The 20,655-nt window shown below is 42.1% G+C and overlaps 1 protein-coding gene across 6 annotated transcripts in view; it reads left to right on the top strand.

Annotated features, from left to right (window-relative positions):
• Nucleotides 1–20,655, top strand: part of SRGAP2 (SLIT-ROBO Rho GTPase activating protein 2) — a 256,002-nt gene that overhangs the window by 156,551 nt on the left and 78,796 nt on the right. For all 6 annotated transcript variants that reach the window (XM_030813102.1, XM_030813101.1, XM_030813103.1 and 3 more), the window contains exon 5: nucleotides 17,761–17,823. In XM_030813102.1, coding sequence (XP_030668962.1) covers nucleotides 17,761–17,823 — 63 coding nt within the window. The remainder of the gene's footprint in view (nucleotides 1–17,760; nucleotides 17,824–20,655) is intronic.

Here is a 20,655-nt window from a genome sequence, read left to right as displayed (position 1 = left end):
ACACAGTGAATTGAGTTCTGACTCTCTGGGGCAGATTGAGTTCTGACTCTCTGGGCCATGTGTTGAGAATATGAAGATGACTGACGTGGCCCCTGATGTTGAGTACAGTGTCTAATGGGAGAAATAGACATGCACATAAGCTATGATGATACAGTGTAATAATGGGTTCTTGGGTGGAGGGAAATATGAGGTGAGGTTTGCCTTATGATGTCCTTTGTGTCTTAGGAAGAATGGGAGCGTAGGAGAGGGGAGCATAGGGGATTTCTGGGAGATGAAACCGTTTATGCAGAAAGCAAGGAAGTATAATAGGTGAAAAGCGTTCCGGAACTACAGGTGGTGTGGGTGAGAATGGCTACACACAGGTCCCTTGTAGGGGAGTGGCAAGCAATGAGGCTGAGGAGGTAGGCAGGGCTTTGCCTGCCACACGAAAGGGCTTATACCCTGAAGCCAGTGAAGCAGAAGCCCCTGTAATGTTGTTACTCTTTTAACTTCTTATTTTGAGATAATTTCAGACTTAAAGAAAGGTTGCAAAGTAGTCCAGAAATTCCTCTGTACCCTTAACCCAAATTCCCCAAATGCTAAAATCCCATCTTTCCAATATTTGGGGGCAAGATTTTAAAAAAATCGCGTATAATCACAGTACAATGATCAAAATCAGGAAATTAACATGGAGGTAATACTATAATCTCTCAATCTTACTGAAATTTCACTCGTTGCCTTGATAATGTCCAATTCAAATTTCTGGTTCAGGGTTCAGTTTAGGATCACACATGATGTCGAGGTGAACTGTCATCTTAGTCTCCTCTAATCTCTGACAGTCCTCTGTCTTGCTTTGTCTTTCATGGTTTTAAAGAGTTCTGGTCAGTTATTTTGTAGAATGTTCCTCAATTTTGGTTTATTTGGTTTCCTCATGATTAGATTGAGTTTAAGCAATTTTGGCAAGAACACCATAGAAGCGATGTCATATTTTTCTTAGTGCATTATATCAGGAGGCACTTGCCGTTGATTTGTCCCCATTATTGATGGTGATAATTTTGATTACTCGGTGAGGATGGGTGTCCCCTTTGCACTGTAATAAGTGTCTTGTGAAGATACTATGTAAATATCCTGTTTCTCCTCATCCTTTGCTTACTAATTTTTAGCATGCTTGCTAACTGAAACAATTCTACTAGCGGATTTTACCAAGAGAGTGCCATGGACAGATTTGTCTTTTAGAAAGATTACTCTGAAATGTTTGGTTGTGAGAGAGATGTGAGAACAGGGAAAAAGTTACTACAGTAGTTCATTTAAGAGAGGGGCCCTGATCTAAGGCAGTGAGAGGAGGAGTATAGAAGACAGAAGAGCCATTTGGGCTATGTTTGGAATCAATAAGCAGAGTTTACATTTTGTGCTATAGATTTAAATGCTGGAAAAATTCTGAAATGGGGGGAAATACCACATTTTTTATAGATTAACAGGCATCTATATAACCTCTGGGTTGCTCTTTTTTTTTTTTTTTGAGTTGAAGTTTTGCTCTTGTTGCCCAGCCTGGAGTGCAACGCACGATCTTGACTCACTGTAACCTCCGCCTCCCAGGTTCAAGTGATTCTCTTGCCTCAGCCTCCCAAGTAGCTGGGATTATAGTATGTGCCACCATGCCTGGCTAATTTTTGTATATTTAGTAGAGACAGGGTTTCCCTATGTTGGCCAGGCTAGTCTCGAACTTCTCACCTCAGGTGATCCACCCGCCTTGGCCTCCCAAACTGCTGAGATTACAGGCATAAGCCACTGCACCCAGCCCTGGGTTGCTCTTCTAAGAATAGCTGACTTTATTAAACATATTGTAGGTTTCATTAAATGATGTTTCATAAGGTGTTGCTTCTCCTGGACCAAATTCCTGTTGTTCAGCCGAGAGCTATTTCTAATCTCCAGTGTGGATGTGCTCATCATTTGGTTATAGGATGTGAGCAAATGAGATGGTGTTCTGCGTAGCCCAGAGGCTGCTTCCATTAGCCCTTTCCCCAAACTTTTGCCACCTTCTGGCTTAGCAGTATCCTCTCTTGGGTTCAGAATGCCTGCCCTTTCCCCTAATACAAAACCTAGAGCTGTAGGCCATGTTCTTATGGTTTGACAGTATCAGGGAAGCATTTCTTATTGGCTTTTCCAGAGAAAGAGAGAAAATAAGCAAGCCAGCAAAAAGACAGAGGGGAAAAGGGAAGTGGCTCAGTTCTTACTTTAAAAAATAACATGGAGGATATGTTTGTTGATTTGAGGGTGGTGAATTTTTGCAGTATAGCTTTGTGAGGGAGCTGGAAAGAACCTTTCAGTTTTCCATGACTGGGAGTTTAATTTGGTTTATAAAATTACTTAAAGATAACTTTGAAATTGGTCTAAGAACTTAGGGTTGTTCCTGACCCCAGGTCAATGGCCTACTTGACCTAGGAGAGAGGAGAAAGAGTTAAGGATAGGGAGTTGAGCTTTTTGTTCCAAAATCTATAGGGGGTACACCCCTCTTATATTCTGGAGTCTTACTGGGTTTCTGAAAATGCCCTTGTGGGTCATGAAACAATAGCCCTTTGAATATATTTCTGCCGCTGCTGATGTGAGCCGATTAAACTGGCAGGCAGATGATGGAAGGAATGGTTACATGTCCCAGGCGGGAGGTCATGACAGTTGGATCTGTGGTTGACAGAGGAATTTCAACACACATTCAAATCAGCTCATAAGATAGATTGTCTGAGTTCCCTGGGCCTGCCTCATGCCCTCTTCAAATGCATTTGACTCCTTCTGGCCCATAATACTCATGCTTCAAATGTTTGGCTTGGCGTCCACAAATCAACTCAGGGCTGGGGTGGGGGTACTGATGAGCAGTGATGCCCTCTTTGGGAGCTACCACAGCATAGGAAATGAACATTAGACCAGGAATCAGGTAACCTGGTTGGGGACCCAGGGCTCTAGACGGTTTATTTTTTTATTTTTCTTATTGGTTAAATTCCCTACCGCAGTTTTGACATTCTCTTCTGGATATTGACTGTGGTCTAGAGAAACAGCTAAGGAAGGCAAATCTGAATTAAAATCTGGTTCTTGGGAAAGAACTGAAGTTTTCAGATTTTGCAAAATTATGGAGAGTGCAGACTAGGAGAAAAAGGACAGGCATAGTTGTGACAAGGAGCTCTCTTTTCTAGTTCTGCATTCTAGAAACAGTACTGATGAGCCCAAAAATATAGAGATAAAATTTTGTCTTTTTTCTTGCTTTAAAAAAAATGCTTCTAAATGTCTACATACTTGCCTAAGAAAATATTTCTCAACTCCTCCAGAGTATTTAGGGTTAACTAAAAATTGTAAAAACATACCACAGACCTAGTACACTCTTTATGCCTAGGGTTTACCCAAAAGGTCCGCATGCTCTGGCTTGGAGACCCTGACCCCATCTCAACTTGCTGGTTTCAACTCTACATATTTGGCTGCAAAGCCCTAATGCCAGGAGGAATGCGGAACTGTCGAGTCCACCCCATCTACAAGCTAGAAGGACATCTTGATTAAATTAGTGTCAAGGGGGGTGGAGAGAAAGGCACAGTGACACAAAGGGTGTTTTGAGGAGCCCTGTAGTGCCTGTGGAGAATGAATGTTCTCGTTAAATATGGCCATGACCTGCAGCTCCACACATGCCAGAGACACAGCTCAATTGTCCCCAGGATTTGGGGGGTGGGGACGATCATTGGGAGAGGACAGCCTGGCATGGAAAGGCAGGAATGCAGGAAGGCCTGTTGTTGCTTTCTTTTTGTGGTAACTACAGCAAGCCATTCTTTGATCATGGTCCTTGTGTTTGGAAGGGATCAAGAAGCGGTTTCCTTTCCCCTGGGTGTTTGAACCTTTGCTCTGCTCCTTGCTTCTCTGGGTATTAAGGGGACTCCTGAAAGCACCCATTGTCTTCAGCCTCTTTCCACCCCCTTCCTTGGGGCTCCCCAAGAAGATCGTTGCCTGAACTCTGTAGGGCAAGAATGAGAAGCAGTGCCCCCAAGACAGTGCCTACCCTTGTCATTTACCCACCGTCCTCATCTCATTTATCCTTAAGTCCCAAGACAAAAGCAGAGAACACATGGGCTGTTGAAGGCTTCCACAGGACTGCCCTGGTCAGTGGGAAAGCAGTAATGCTTTCTAGCTGGGTAACCCCTTGGCTGAGTTCCATCTGCACTGTGGCCAGGGTGCTTGGTGAGACATGCTTTTGCCATTTGCCCTTTGAACTGCCAACAATCCCAACGTAGCAAATGGATTTAAAAGCTGATTAAGTTTTAGATTTCTTTCCTTTAACCAGATATTCTAGCAGCTTGTTTTTATAGTTCTGCTTATATGATTCTCTTTTTAACAGATGGAATCACAACCTTTTCAGCAGTATATATCTGACGAATTTAAAAACTGATACATCAAGAATATTCTTTTGTATTATGTCTTTCTTGCTGTGAACATTTATGGCCTTTCTTTCTTTCCCCTATCTTCGCTCAATAATTATTAGGTGCTTACTATATGCTAGGCATTGTATAAGATTAGGAGAATACAGATAAGACAAAATAGCGTTGAAGGAGTTTATGAGTTCAATTCCAACTTCACCAATTAATAGTTGTTCTCATGGACAAATTGCTTGACCTCTCTAAGCTTTAGCATCTATAAGTACTAAGTGCTTTTTGTGCAGAGAGATGTAGAGAGGTGAAATTTGAGCTGGGTTTTTAGTGAATGAAAATGATTTCAGTAATTAAAGATGAAAAAGTACAGAGTTTGTGAGCATGGAGGGGGAGCTGGAGTCAAAGGATATTCCATATGGAAGAACAGGCTTCAGGATGAAGGAGAGCACAGGAATGTGTGAGGACTCTTCAGAGGGTGGTGAGTAAAAATAGTTTGGCTAAATCAGAGTGTTAATGAGGAGAGCAGCTGAAACAAAGCCGAAAAGAGCCTCGAATGCCAAACTTGGAGTTTGAACTTCATTCTGAGAGCGCTAGGGAACGATGGAAGATCTACTCATAGGGAAATGATAAAATATTGCTGCTATTTCCAAAAGACTGGGCCTCTAATTCCGGGACAGGGTAATAAGAGCCTGAGATGTGGTAGCAGTGACAGGGGGAATGAAAAGAAGGAGACAGATGCCAGACATATCATGAAGGAGAAATGAACAGCGTATGGCCACTTATTGGAAAGAGAATTCGAAGTCAGTGATTACTTCTTTCAAATTTTTTATGCTAGTGCCACTTAGGAAAAGCCAGTGTGCTGTTACAGAATTTGAGGTGGCTGGTGAAGCTGACATTTTCACATATGTCTCAGGAACTACATGCCCAAATCTTTCTCAGACCCCAGATGGCCCCATATAGAGCTTTTATATGTGCCAATTTTTAGAATTTCTTGTAGAGTTCCTCCATTTGGTGGTCACCAGAGGATCTCTGAGATTAGTATCTGGATTCTTAATCATTCAGCTAATTTCAGAGATGTCCTTTATTTGAGGTAGATTTAGCCTCCTTTTTCTGTTTGATGGAGTGTGGTTTTTGAAAAGTCCCTAAGGAAGTAATGTGAAACCATACTTAAAACCTCAGGCTTGCTTCTCTCTTGTTTTACCAGAATGCTTTGGTTACCACGTCCTGGGAAATGAACAACTTAAAACGTAAGTGTGGCAAGCCTTCACTATCACCAGTATCTGTTCATTGTATCAAACAAAGCATATTTCCATTCTTATTAGGTTTCCAGAGTTGCACTGGGCCTGTTGAGGGCTACAAATAAACATAAAGTAATCTGTTTTCAAAACTTAAACTTGGAGTTTTCCTTCTGGAAATGGAAGCTTTTCTAGAAGAAAATTCAGACCAATCCTTTTGCTTCACGGGAGCTGCTTTCCTTGAAGAGGCTTCTGCCATTTTAGAAAATATTACTGAGTGTCAAAAAGCTGAGCAGAGTGTTTAATAGATTTGTAGGGCTAGCAGGACAAATATGGGAATTTAAGGCCCAGGAGGGGTAGCCTTGGTAAAATTCCCCAGGCTTTGAGACACCAAAGGGATACAATTAAGAAGTAAGGATAAGCTGGAAATAGACTAAGGCAGTTTCATAGAGACTAAAGCCTAGCTTCAAATTATCTTAACCTCTAATTGGATTAAGGTGATTTAGGATAGGCTAGACACAAATTTAAATCCTCTCTAGAGGAAGATACTATGGAAGATACTATCATCCTAGACCTAATATATCTCTCATCATTTTTCATTATGATGTTTGGCACTCAGTTATAAATAATTAGGCCTATGAGGAAATAAGAACTGTGACCAAAAGCTAAGAGAAACAGCTAGACCCACAGGAGATCCTAGTAATGGTGTTAACAGATGCAAACTTTAAATTAACTGTTTAATATGTTTATGAAATTAAATGATAAAAACAAACCTGGAAATAATTAAAAAAATTAACTCAAAATGGGTCAAAGACATAAATGAAAGAGCCAAAACTATAAAAGTCTTAGAAGAAAATATAGGTGTAAGTCTTCGTGACCTTGGATTAGGCAATGATTTCTTACATATGACACCAAAGCACAAGCAACAAAAGAAAAAATAAATAAATTGAACTTCTTCAAAGTCAAAAACTTCTGTGCTTCAGAGGACACTGTCAAGAAAATGAAAAGACAGCTATAGAATCATATATCTCATCAAGGTCTAATTTTCAGAATATATAAAGAATTCTTACAACTCAGCAACAAAAAGATGACCAGTCCAGTTTAAAAATGGGCAAAAGACTTGAATAGGCATTTATCCACAGAAGATACACAAATGGCCAACAAGCACATTTTTGACACTGTTATTTATTGGGGTACTGCAAATCAAAACCACAATGAAACACCACTTCACACCCACTAGGATAGCTTCATGGGAAACTATAATTTTAAAAAGGAAGAAAGAAAAGGAAAGAAGAGTTTTGGAGAGGGTGTGGAGGAATTAGAACCCAGGCTGGAGGGCAGTAGTGCAATCTCAGCTCACTGCAACCTCTGCCTCCCAGGTTCAAGCAGTTCTCCCGCCTCAGCCTCCCAAATCCCTGGGATTACAGGCATGCGCCACCATGCCCAGCTAATTTTTGTATTTTTAGTAGAGACAGTGTTTCACCATGTCAGCCAGGCTGGTCTCAAACTCTTGACCTCAAGTCATCTGCCCACCTGGGTCTCAAAAGGTGCTAGGATTACAAGCCTGAGCCACCGTGCCCAGGCAGTCCAGGTAGATTTCAATGCAAAAAGTATTTTTAGTTATAAAGAGAGACATTTCCAGGCTGGGCATGGTGGCTTAATCCTGTAATCCCTGCACTTTTGGAGGCCGAGGCAGGCAGATCACTTGAGGTCAGGAGTTCGAGATCATCCCGGCCAAAATGGTGAAATTCTGTCTTTACTAAAATCCAAAAAATTATCCAGGCATGGTGGTGCACACCTGTAGTCCCAGCTACTTGGGAGGCTGAGGCAGGGGAATCACTTGAACCCAGGAGGCAGAGGTTGCAGTGAGCTGAGATGGCACCACTGCACTCCAGCCTGGTGATAGAGTGAGACTCCGTCTCAAAAAAAAAAGAGAGAGAGAGACATTTCCTAGTAAACACTAAGTTTCCAGGAAGAAATATATACTTAATAACATAGCCTTAAAATATGTAAATCAAATGGGACAGAATTAAAATGGGTACTAGATAAATCATCAACCCCAATGAGAGATTTAACACACCTGTCTCAGTGAATGATTAAACAACTAGACCAAAAAAGTACAGTTGAAATACAGAACAGTTGAAAAACAACAAACTTGACCTAAATGACATATATGGATACTGTGCCTGACAACTGCGGGTAGATACACGTTCTTTTCAAGTGTACGTGGAACATTTATAAAGTTTAAACCTGAAATGGGAAGGAAAAATCGAAGAGCTTAGGGGAGAAATTAGAGCTGGAGATTGGAAATCTCCCGTTCCAAAGTCTACCTTCTTTTTCTCACAATTCAATGATTTTTCAGTGGGAGTGGGTTATTGGCCAAGAGGGAAGGTATCCTCCCCCAAGAATATTGATTTTTCTTTTTTCAACTGTATGTAGGCCATGACTAATGGGAATGGCTACCCATGTGTTTACTGTGGACAAAGACAAGAGGCTGCAAACCACCACTGTAGCTGAAGAAAGCTGATACAGGCTCAAATCTTCATCCCAGTCCCTAGGCAATGCATTCTAATTTCTGTCAGTAAAGGGCTCTACTCATTCTCCCAAAGTTGGCTTTGTGCTCCTCTTAGGTCCAACCCTGGCACCTGAGGTGTCAAGAAAATGCTGTCTTCATAACCCTCTGGAGCCTCTTCCTCTCTTGGTTCTAAAGGCTACTCCCAAGTGTTCTAAAACTACACAGATCTCTCGATGAATTGGCTTTGCTACTGGGTTCCTCTTTCTTAAAAGTATTTAATCAGCGATTTTCCCAGTGCCCCAGTCATTTCCTGTACGAGTGCTGCTGACTGTTTTACTTCCTACCAGGCTGCCCTCCTCCTCTTGGCATTCACACTTCCAACTTTCAGATGAGCTCTATTAACTCCTGTTCTTCCAGCCTCCTCCTGGCTCAGCCATCTGGGAGCTACATAGGCATTCTTCCCATCCCCCAGCTCATAGATTTCCTTATTGTAGAAGGGCATATGTTTTCAAGTACCTTATCATTCTGGCTCTTTCCCCCCGCTTCTCTCCCAGTTCCAAGCCATTGATTGCTTTTCCTCCTTAGTTCATTTTATAGCTGCTGAGAGATTTGTGCTCTCTTGTTGCCTGTTTGCTTTTGTGTCTTTTGTCCCTTATGTCCCAGTCTACTCAAGGATACCCACAGTCACCTAGATACCATTTCTACTCTGTGCTTTTAGTGTCCTGCTTGGGAAATGGGGTGATCACTCATCTTCAGAATGACCTCAAGAAATGCTTTGGCATGAGAGATCAGGGCCTGAAGACATTACGCCCCCACCCAAATCATTATCCAAAAGGAGTGAAAGATGGAAATTTGCCAAGACAAAGATCACAGTGGTAGTTTAAGAAATGAAAGCTTAGATTTGATTGTCTGTTTTATTTTAAGGGATGTTGTTTTGAGTTTATTTTCTTAGTATTAGGATAGGTCATTCAAAGAGATTGGAACAACCATGGAAGAACATTCAGATTGTTATAGGACTGTGTTTCAGACTGGGAGAGCGGAGGGCCGTTAGCCTCTTCCTGACCCCACCCTGCACTCCCACCCTTGTCCTGAGTATGCCTGTCCCTAACAAGAGACTTTGGTCAGGGACCAAAGTGAGCTTTGTTAGTGAGCATTCACAGAGGGTAGGAGCTGAGTCCACGGAGTTCACATCATGCCAAGGAATGGATTTTCTCCCAGGGCCACTAGCATTACTTGTGGGTTATCAAGTGTTACTGCTCACACATTCCAGAGCTTCTGGAAAAGCCTTAAGGAAATGGCTTTCAGAAAGCCATTTCTGTCCTAGAGGAGACAGGTCCTGGATTTCACTGAACCAGAACTCGATGGGTGGTTTTGGTATTCTGTGACCTAGGTAGTGGGGAGCTCCTTCCTTTGGATGTTTCCTTTATGCCCACAGTCAAACCATATCCTAGGTGTACAGCCGAGAAGGATCTTTTTCTGTTTAATCTATCTGGAGGAATAGAAGGTAATTGTATCCTCCTTATTTTCATTCTGCCACCTCTACCTTCATCATTTCTTCCTTTCTGCTAAGCACTTTTTATCATCTTTCTTTGTTTCGTTTGGGAGTTTTGTTTTTTTGTTTTCTTTCCTCAGGAAAGCTGAATTATTTCTTACAGAGTCATTTAGTTCTTACTGAAACTGGGGAAGAAAAAGATTATGTAACCGCAGGCATAAGGAAAAACAGAGAACGTTCTTCCCTTTGGGCCCACAGAGCCCATTGGAGGGATTCAGCTACAAACCTGCCTGGGAAGTAGTTTCCAGGACCTTTGCAATTCCACATAGCATCTTTAACATGTTTGAGAGTACGTAAGGAGGCAGCATAGTGCGGCGGAAAGAACACTCAAGTGAGTGTTGAGGGGGCTGGATTCGAATATTAATATTAGCCAACATTTATTGAACAGGCTAGGTGCTATATTCTGTTTAAAGCACTTTATGTGGATTATCTCACTATTCTTATTATCCTATTTTACAGATGTGGAAGCTGAAGCATAGAGTGTTTAAATATAATTTACCCAAGGTCATCAATTGGGGAGTAGAAGTAGGATTCAATTCCTGCTCCACAGCCTGCATGTTCAGCTCTCTTTTGATACTGCATGTGGTCCTTGATAGGCTACTGACCCTGGAAAAGTCATTTCAATTTTTAGGGCTCATTGGTGAACCATAACCAAAGGGAGCTCATTGTGGCTAACCTCTGATGGAGTTTCCACTTTTAATAATTTATATGATGAAATGCAGCTATATTGTTTAGTTCTTGTCATTATGTGAAAGCATAGTATTTAAACTTTGATCTCATTGATTCAGCAACTGATTATTTTATGGCCACTGTGCACAAAGCAATGGGCTGGGTACCACAGAGGATTCAGAAAAATGCTTAAAAAGTTAAAACCTATCTCTTCCATTAGCTTTAGATGGTTTTATATTGTAGTTGCTTTGAGATTTTTTTTTTTTTTTTTTTTGAGACAGAGTCTGGTTCTGTCCCCCAGGCTGGAGTGCAGTGGCACCATCTCGGCTCACTGCAAGCTCTGTCTCCCGGGTTCACGCCATCCTTTTGCCTCAGCCTCCCGAGTAGCTGGGACTACAGGCGCCCGCCACCACGCCCTGCTAATTTATTTGTATTTTTAGTAGAGACAGGGTTTCACTATGTTGGCCAGGATGGTCCCGAACTCCTGACCTTGTGATCTGCCCACCTCGGCCTCCCAAAGTGCTAGGATTACAGGCTTGAGCCACTGCGCCTGGTCGAGATTTTTTTAGACTAAGTTTTTTAGGTAATTAAACAGGAATCAAATTCAAAAACCATTCATATTCCAGAAGAGGAATCCTGAAACAGGTATTGGGCCTTAGACTAGTCAAGTTTCTGACATTTTCTTTTAAAATATAACTTTTGTCACTAGGATAGTTTATATCCATTAACTCCTGAGTGAAGGAGCTTCTGGTGAAATTGTTTTTTATGGCGCTTACAAGCTCAAGGGATTCTTTAAAAATGGAATGTGACTGCTTTGGGAGTCACTAATACTGAAGCCGGATCATTATAACCTGAAATATCCATTAGTAACTTAGAAGGGCAAACTCAAAGAAAAAGAATTTACCATGTAATAGCTGGATTTTTTGAAATCAGATTTTTTTTTTTTTTTTTTTCTGGCAAGCTAGATTCAATATCTAGCTTGCTGTGGAGTTAGGTTATGGTGTGGAAACCTCTTGGCTGGGACAGGAAAAAAAATTGTTCTTAAACTAAAATACTAACTGAAGATATTCCACTTCTAGTAATACCTTTGAGATTGGAAGAATTGCATTCTGATGGGCCCATACGTTAGGTTAATGTCCATCTTTCTCAACAGATTGTAAACTTATAAACTTTCTGTTTTGCATTCAGACCACAAGTGCCTGACACTTAATAGATGTTCTATAAATATTTGCTGATGGACTCTTTATTGCTCACTCACTAAAATCCAGCCATTTCTCCCTTGCCAGCATTCAATAATTGAACCTGCTTTGAAACATCTGATCAGCCACTTCAAGAGAGCAAGTTATTTTAGCTCTTGTCTAAATAAGTTAGTGGGCTCCAGTCCTTAAACCACTATTTTCTTTATTAATTCCTCAAGTACAGACTTTTGTATGTAACCGGTCTTTTTAAACCTATGTATAATGACTCATTAATGAGTTGTAAAATAAATTTAGTGAGTTATGACCAATACAAAAAAATAGAAAAGCCAGGCACAGTTGCTCGAGAATATAATCCCAGCTACTCTAAGAGGCTGAGGTGGGGGATCTTTAGTCCAGGAGTTTGAGACTAGCTTGGGGAAACATCATGAGTCTCCATCTCTAAAAACAATTTTTTAAAAATTAGCCAAGCATGCCTGTTACCAGCTACTTGGGAAGCTGAGGCAGGAGGATTATTTGAAGCCAGGAGTTTGAGACCAGCCTGAGCAAACTCAGTGAGATCCCATCTCTACAAAAATTAAAAAAATTAACCAGCGTGTTGGTACACATCTGTTGTCCCAGCTACTTGGGAAGCTGAGAGAGGAGGATCACGTGACAGTTGAGCCCAAGAGTTCAAGGCTGCAGTGAGCTATGATCATGTCACTGCATTCTAGCCTGGGCAATAGAGCAAGACCTTGTATCTAAAAAGAAAGAAAAGAAAAAAAGAAGATAAAAGAATAGGAAATATCATAATGGACAGCACATAAGTAGAGGTGAAGCCAGCTGGACTTCCTCAGTCGAGTGGGGACTTGGAGATCTTTTCTGTCTAGCTAGAGGATTGTAAATGCACCAATCAGCACTCTGTAAAAACGCACCAATCAGCGCTCTGTGTCTAGCTAAAGGATTGTAAATGCACCAATCAGTGCTCTGTGTCTAGCTAAAGGATTGTAAATGCACCAATCAGCACTCTTAAGAGCTGTAACACTCACTGCGAAGGTCCATGGCTTCATTCTTGAAGTCAGTGAGACCAAGAACCCACCGGAAGGAACCAACTCCGGACACATAAGTACTTTTATTACAGACACATATTTTGCTGTATTGCAATAAAAAATGTATTTTTTGAACATCCTAGTCTACCTACCTTCAGAAGGCAGAAGCACCTCTGGTGTCCCTGTTGTGGCATCTCCTAGCCTACCTCTCTATAAAAGTTTTGCAATTAAGTATATTCGTGTTTTATACATCCTTGGGCTTCTCATAGTTTAAGGTCCTAACTGAAGTTCAGTCTTTCTCAGAGCCATCTCATGGTATCCTAACCGATGAATGAATGCTGAATAGAAAGAGCCCTGCTTGCATATATGCAGGTAGTATGGTGGAGGGGAAATCTAGAAGTCATTTCTGAGCTCTGACCTGCTGGATCATCAGCCCCTGAACCCCCAGAGCCTCGGCATACAGCCTCACACTATACCACCTATTTTGGTGGCCCAAGTTAGGTGAGGGAGAGGACCAGACACAGTGCCCACTATCACCTAGCACTGGCCCTGCTACCAAACAGTCATTCCTTTTAGCCCTCTCCTCTCCACCAAAAGCATTTCAGGCAAAGCGCCAGCTCCTGAAATGTGGCCTCTTTGAAGTGGTTAGTGAATGCCCCTGAAACCACCACCTTATGTATGGTGGTGCTTCTGCTGCCAGAGCTTAATACAGGGTCATGTTCCTTTCCTCTGAAATCTGTAATATAAATTCAGTTTTAAACTGGATTTTTTTTTTAACAGTTGGTCTCTGAACAATCTTTAGGGTGGGGAGGGGATACTAGTGGTTGTGGGGGAGATATGTGCCCTTGAAAACTGGATTCTTTTTTGGAAAACTGCTGACACAGGCTAAATGGCAGAGAACTAAATGGCCCTACTGTTCCTACCTGCTGACAGGCTCAGCCTTGGGATGGGGCTGAAATGAGCTCTCGCCACATGGCAGAGACATGCCTTCCTCTTTTTCTTCTTCTTTCTTACAAATAGGGGGTAATTTTGTGCCTGTCAAAAAATACAGCTTTGAAATGTAGATAACCAATTAACAACAGTCCCACCCCCAACTTGGAAAGCACATGAGTGCTGATCTAAATAACTGGAGAATCGGTAACAAGTAACCTCCCTATTGAGAACAAGTCTGAAACCTGTTTCATAATTGGTGTTCTTTGGGAAATGCTAATAGACAAACCCATCCAAGCTCAGGAAATGTACTGATTTAAAGAGGTCTAAGGAAGAGGGACCAGCCTAGGATCCTTATGTTTCCGTACATATCTGCTGTTACATCCTTTCTGTGAGCAAGGAGGCTTTGGAAAATTACAGTCTTGTCTTGGGGAGATGAGATGACACTGTGCATTTCAGTTCTGTTTCCAATGCTGTTATCTGTTGGAAAAGGAAGCCTTCCTACCCATTTTGTCAGCATACAACTGGTAGGAGCTGTTGCAATCTCATTGTCTTCTGATCAGCTCCTCGGCAGCAGTCAGAGTGGAGGCCGGTGAAACACTCTCTGGCCAAACGGTTGTGGTGAGTTTCAAAATAAGAGATCCCAGCCTGAGCGCACCATCACACTTCCCATCCGCTAGAACCAGCATTGTTAACTGCGACATCTCTATTCTAAATTTAGGCATCTTTTGTTTTCCAGGCAAAGATTACTATGCAAACATTTAAGAGAAAAACTTTGTCCAAAGTAATTTTTTCCCCCAACTTCTATTTGGTTTCCTGCAATGTTGAGATGACTCATTCTCTAACAAGAAATTTTAAAGAAAAGAGATGCAGGCTGTATGTTAGTACACAAAGACTGCTCTGTAAATTCTCTTTTTCTTCCCTGTCTAGAAACCCCTTGCCTTTTTATAGAGAACGGAAAAGCTCTACAGTCTTCATTGTCATGTACTCGGCCTCATCAGGTTTTGTTGTTCCCAGGAATAAATGTCCCCCTTGTCTTTGGGTGGGGCCCCCTTGTGGCTTACCAGCTCTGTCAACCCCACTGCAGTGGCCAGCACGGAAGCCCATTCTGGGGCCGCGCTTTCCCCCAAAGGCACACAGTTAAGGTTTCTGAAACAGAGAACGAATGGCCTTTTGTCATCTGTGAAAGGAGAGACACTGGCAATTTCCTGCCTCTGGCCTAGTGTCAGAATTTCTCCTGATTGCTAGAGGCTGTATTGTACATTTTAAGTGGGCTTGCTACACATGTATTCCCAGCCCAACCCTCAGCCAGAGGGAGCAGTAAGTCAGATCACTTCAGCAGCCTGTTCAAATAAACAGGGATAATAGTTGAGTGGTCCTCCCAACTAATCAGTACATGAAAGGAAACATCTGCCTGGGCTGAATTGCTGTTTTTTTTTTTTTGGTTACACTTTTCCCTCCTTTTCTTCCCCCATCCCCCACTCTGGGGCTAGGTTATTTAAGTCATGGGTAAGCAACAGGGTAGAGGAATAGGAGCTTTCTCCTTTAACCTCTGCCATTCAAACATAAGGAGGAGTTAAGAAACGATAGGCTGGCAGGGGGAGATGGCCCAGGGGCAGGAGGGCAGGGCTGTGGGAAGTGATACTCATGGTCACTTCCTGACCCTGTTGCTGACTCTGGGGCTCAGAGTGAGTCATGTTGCCTCACTTCACCTCCTCGGGCCTCTGTTGCTTCAGTGGAGCTCAGCTTTCCTCTTGATGGAAAGGAGAGGCTGGTATATGAGGTCACAGATGAAAGGCATTCCGTCTTGTGGCTTCTTCCAGCAGTTGAGGTCATTGGATGAGAGACCCTGGAATGGTAAATTTAAGACTGGCAAGATCCCCTGAACCCGTCCATTTTGTAGAGCATCTGGGTCCCCGAGGAGAACTTGCTCATTATCTTCTAGCCAACCAGCCATACACTAAAGGGAGGGATGTTTGAAGCTAATATGGACTCCAGAAGCCAGGCAGAAGATCATGTAGAATTGTAGAATGGCAGAGGTTGGAAAAGACCTTAGAAATGTTTTAGCTGAAGCTTTTCATTTTATAGAAGGGAAAACAGAGGGCCAGAGAGGTTAACCAGGTTGTCCAGAGTTACTTCTTTGGTAGTGCAGGAGCCAGGAATAGAAAGAGAATCTTGTGATTGCTAATTTAGGGCTCCTTCCACCCCTTTCTCCACTATCAGATGTAAAAATTCATGCTTACTCATGACAGAGGCCACACATAGGTTATATTCCATAATCAATACCTTAATAGAAAAATGGGCAGAGAACACCTTAATAAGAAAATGGCAGATTATAAAAGAAAAATGAAAATGACTGATAAACATTTTTTAAAATGCTCAGGCTCACTAGAATCAAAGGACTGCAAATTACAATAGGATACCACATCAAATTGTCAAGACAAAAAAATGTGAAATAGACATTCATATATGCTATTGGTGGTATTTTAAATTGGTACCGTTTTTCTCAGAGGCATTTTAGTGGTATAAATGGTAGTCTTTGACCCAGCAATGTTATTTCTAGGAGAAAATAATGAAAGGTGTGTGCATTAGATCATATACAAAGTAATGTGATATGGCATTTTTCATCACAAAAATTTAGACGTGAAGTAAATGTCCAAGAATGGGAGCTACATCAATATAACGTATTATATTGCTATAGAAGAACAATACATGTGGAAATGTTTACAACATATGTTTAAGTGAATAAGTTACAAAACAGGATTTATAATGCAATCCAAATTTTGTAAAAATAGAGAAGATTAGAAAAATACATAATAACACTTAGAGTGGTGATTTCTTAGTGGTAGGAATTTAAGAGTTACTTTTGTTTTCTTTTTTGAGGTTTTCTAGTTTCCTTATTATAATAAACATGCATTACTTTTGTAATCAGAGAAAAAGTATTTTTTTAAGTAGAGAGGTATATATCTTTAAAAAAAACCAAGATCTTAAATGATTGTGTATCTGACATGAAAGTCCTTCCTTTTTTTGCCTGGGAGCTAGCAGCTGTGGTGGGAGGGATGGGAGGCAGTATTATAACTTCTGTTAGGATGGCATTTTGATACCCGAATTTCTGGTAAGAAAGATCTAGAAGGAGCTGGCAAAAGATAAAACAAGGGGTTTCCCTCTCAATGACCCATGCTGCCAATCAGTTTTAGCTCTCTTAGGTTTGGCATATAACACTTAGTATAGAAGGTGTGACAGTTTCCTTCCTGCTTCCTCCTTTCTTTTCTTTTTTTTTTTTTGAGACGGAGTCTCACTCTTGTCACCCAGGCTGGAGTGCAATGGCACAATCTCGGCTCCTTGCAACCTCCATCTCCTGGGTTCAAGCGATTCTCCTGCCTCAGCTTCCTGAGTAGCTGGGACTACAGGCGTGTGCCATCACGCCCGGCTAATTTTTGTATTTTTAGTAGAGACAGGGTTTCACTATGTTGGCCAGGCTGGTCTCGAATTCCTGACCTCAGGTGATCCACCCACCTCGGCCTCTCAAAGTGCTGGGATTACAGGTGTGAGCCACTGTGCCCAGCCCTCATTCTTTATTTCTACTGCTCTATGTAGTTAGATGTTAGCCCTGGGTGGCAGCAGCAAAGAACCCAGGAGCCATCACTGCTGAAGATTAACTAGTTGGAGACCCCTTAACATATATTTTCAGCATCTAGTAACAGCGAATCTCGCAGGCAGTCAATATTGAGATACCGCTGCCTTGTGAGTTTTGGGTAGAAATAAAGCAAGTAAGAAATATAGTTCCATCCTGCTTGGAGTTTTCTATTTAGTTAGGGACTTTGAAGTCCCTGGATGTTTATATACTTTTTCCTATTTCATCCCATTACACATCTTACTTTCCTTTGAAATCTTCTGGAATGCTTGACTGCAAGTATCTGAGAAACCGTGTTCCACCTAACAACAGTTGCTAGGTAGGATGTGGCTTTCAGGCCTGCTCTTTGAGGACCAATAGAAAAACCAAAGGCTACCACCCTTTTTCCCTCCACACAATTGCCTTTGCTAGGCTATAGAAAGGGCACATTTCATTTTATTAAAACTCTTTGAGTAATCTGACCATAATTGGGTCTGATTGGAGTGGTTATCTGATTTGCTGGGTTAAATAATGGGCCTTATTTGAGTCTGGGTTATTTGTAGAGTCAGTGCAGCTTTTGCCTTCGTTGCTCCTTCCTCTCTCTTCTGTTTCCCAATTAACCTTTATTCCTCTTTCTTTGCAGAGTAAAGAAGTCGGCCAGCAGCTCCAAGATGATTTGATGAAGGTCCTGAACGAGCTCTACTCGGTAAATCAGATGGGTTGCTTGGCTCTTTAACAAGCAGAGGGAAGCAGCATTTGGCAGCTTGCAGCTGTAGTACATCAGCAACAGAACTGAACTGAGGTTGAGGACAAGTGCATGGTCCCCACTGGGGTTGACCCCACCCATCTCTTTTTTCACACTCGTCTTTTCAAAACGGAATGAGTCAAAAAATACTTCCTCAAAATAAGTTTTCTCCTCAGCTGTGCAAACTCACCCTGGCTTTATTTGGGGCATAATTACTAGAGACCAGCCAAAGTCTAGGTCATTGGCACAGTGGACCCCATTAGCAGCAAACAAGGGACCCTGAACCTAATGGCAAGGAATGTAGCCTGCATTGCACTATTAATATGTGCCTGTCGGAAAGGCTTTATTGTTCTATGTTTTGCATCAGATCTTGGATTGATCTATGGCTTTGAGACTAGAACAAATGCTCTAGAGGGCAGCACAGAGTCCTAAATGCCCTCAATAAGAGGGACCAGTTTGAGCAGAGAGAGCTTTGCACTGGCTTCCTGGAGTTTTATAAAGCCAAACCTCAGTGACGAGGCAGGCTGCGGGCTTGGAGAAGAGAACACAATCTGTTCTGAGATGACTGGCGCTTCAGGCACATGATGCCTGTGGCTGGTGCGTGTTAATTCATGCACAGAGAGGTGGTGGTGGTGGTTGTTCCCCAGCCATGTTTTTCTAATTATAATGAAAACAAACACACACTCACACACATACACAGCAAAGAAATTCCTGTTGTTATACAGGGAATGCCTTTCAGGGGCCCCTTCTCCAGCTTGGATGTGCCAGCCTACTGTGTCATTCTCCAGGGTTTCTCCATCCTGTTTGAAGGTGGTACTGATTTCTGATGTTTACTTGCTTATTTGCTGCATTTTTTTTCTTTTATTTTCTTCCTTTCCTTTTTTTTTTAATTCACAGAACAGGCAGTGGTGACATGCATGACAGGCATTTGGGATCAGATGTTGCTGATCCAGAAGCCTAGGTGTGGCCATTTTGTCATGGCAACTGTTAAGCAAGTAAATAGGGTAGAGTAGTCATCTGACTTATCTCCAGTGATGTTCAGTTTGTTTTGAATTTCTACTCTGTGACTCTTCTGCTCTGAAGCCAAACATAGATAGATGGTACCTTTGGTTCAGCTCCCAAGTTTTCATTTCTCTCAAATGAAGTCAAGAGTTTTTAAAAATAGAAGCACATCAATGTGAACCATTTTCAGACTGGATGGGTTTCCTGAACCTTGTCTTTTTAATGCTTTACTGCTGCTCTTTTAGATCATTTTCTAAGCACCAAGAAGAGCTATTACTCCTTTCTCCTGGCAGAGAATTCCCTAAGATAGAAAATGATACATGTAGTCATTATATAAATTCTTTTATTTTCCTGTAAGCATCTTGACCCTCTACTATTTGCAGCTGTTTCTGGGGAGGAGTAGTTTGGATAACGAACAAACCTTGCCACTTCCTCAGTGGGACTCAAGGCAGCAGAAGAAGACTAGTGTCTAAGGATCTGTTAGCTTTTACCCAGGGTCCTATGTCTCTTCATATGCTGTGCTTTAAAAAATAATAATAATAATAAGTGAAAGGGTGTAAGCTGTGTTCGAGTGAGGAAGAAAACCTTGGAACTTATTTCTGTGGTCTGCAGAGGGCCAAGGTGCTACCTCTGACTGCAGACTTAAGACAGCCCAATATTGGCCAACTCCTTTACTGGCGATTGTGAGGCCACGGTCAACATAGAGCATAACATCTTCCCATTGATGTTCAAACTGAGAATTGCCTGAGTGTGGTATCCCCTGCCATAAGGTGAGCTGGAATACACCTTCAAAATCTGTCAAAGGCCAAAATCAAAATGTGATGTTTTCCTCTAGTAGGCAATGGAAAGAGGGAAAAAAGAGTAGAGGCTATAGGAAGTTTCAGAGAAGTCAAAACATTCTGGTCCAAATGGAGTTTTAAGCAGAGGGAGTTTTACCCCAAGAGGACATTTGGCAATGTCTGAAGACATTTTTGATTGTCACAACTGGAGGAGTAGGAGGTGCTACTGGCATCTAATGATGTAGAGGCCAGGGATGCTGCTAAAATCCTACAGTGCACAGGGCAGCCCCCACAACAAAGAATTATCTGACCCACAATGTCAATATACCAAGATTGAGAAATGCTGGTCTAGTGACTAGAGTCTCCTGAATTAGGCAACCTAGATTCTACCCTGTCTTGACTACTAGCTTTATGAACTTAAGGGATACCCCAAACCTTTATGACCTTGGTGTCTGCATATACTCCATGCACTGGTATTTCTATATCCTAGGGGGTGGAGTAGTTGGGTGAGTTATGCTTCTTGAAATATTAGACTAGAGCTAAGGATCAAATAGGTTTCCAGATTCTGTAGGCCATTAGAAAGTTAAGTGAGCCAGGCTCATGCCTGTAATCCCAGCACTTTGGGAGGCTGAGGCAGGCAGATCATGAGGTCAGGAGATCGAGACCGTCCTGGCTAACACGGTGAAACCCCGTCTCTACTAAAAATGCAAAAAAAACTAGCCAGGCATGGTGGCGGGCGCCTGTAGTCTCAGCTACTGGGGAGGCTGAGGCAGGAGAATGGTGTGAACCCGGGAGGCAGAGCTTGCAGTGAGCCGAGATCGTGCACTGCACTCCAGCCTGGGCAACAGAGCGAGACTCTGTCTCAAAAAAAAAAAAAAGAAAAAAAGAAAAAAATGAAAGTTTAGAGAATAGCCGGTCACAGTGGCTCACGCCTGTAATCCCAGCACTTTGGGAGGCCGAGGCAGGCAGATCACCTTAGGTCAGGAGTTCAAGACCAGCTTGGCCAACATGG

The sequence above is a fragment of the Nomascus leucogenys genome, chromosome 5 (genome assembly GCF_006542625.1).
Source record: "Nomascus leucogenys isolate Asia chromosome 5, Asia_NLE_v1, whole genome shotgun sequence".
Classification (NCBI taxonomy): domain Eukaryota; kingdom Metazoa; phylum Chordata; class Mammalia; order Primates; family Hylobatidae; genus Nomascus; species Nomascus leucogenys.
The sequence above is the reverse complement of the archived record's forward strand: the minus strand, read 5'-3'. Positions and strand labels throughout refer to the sequence as shown.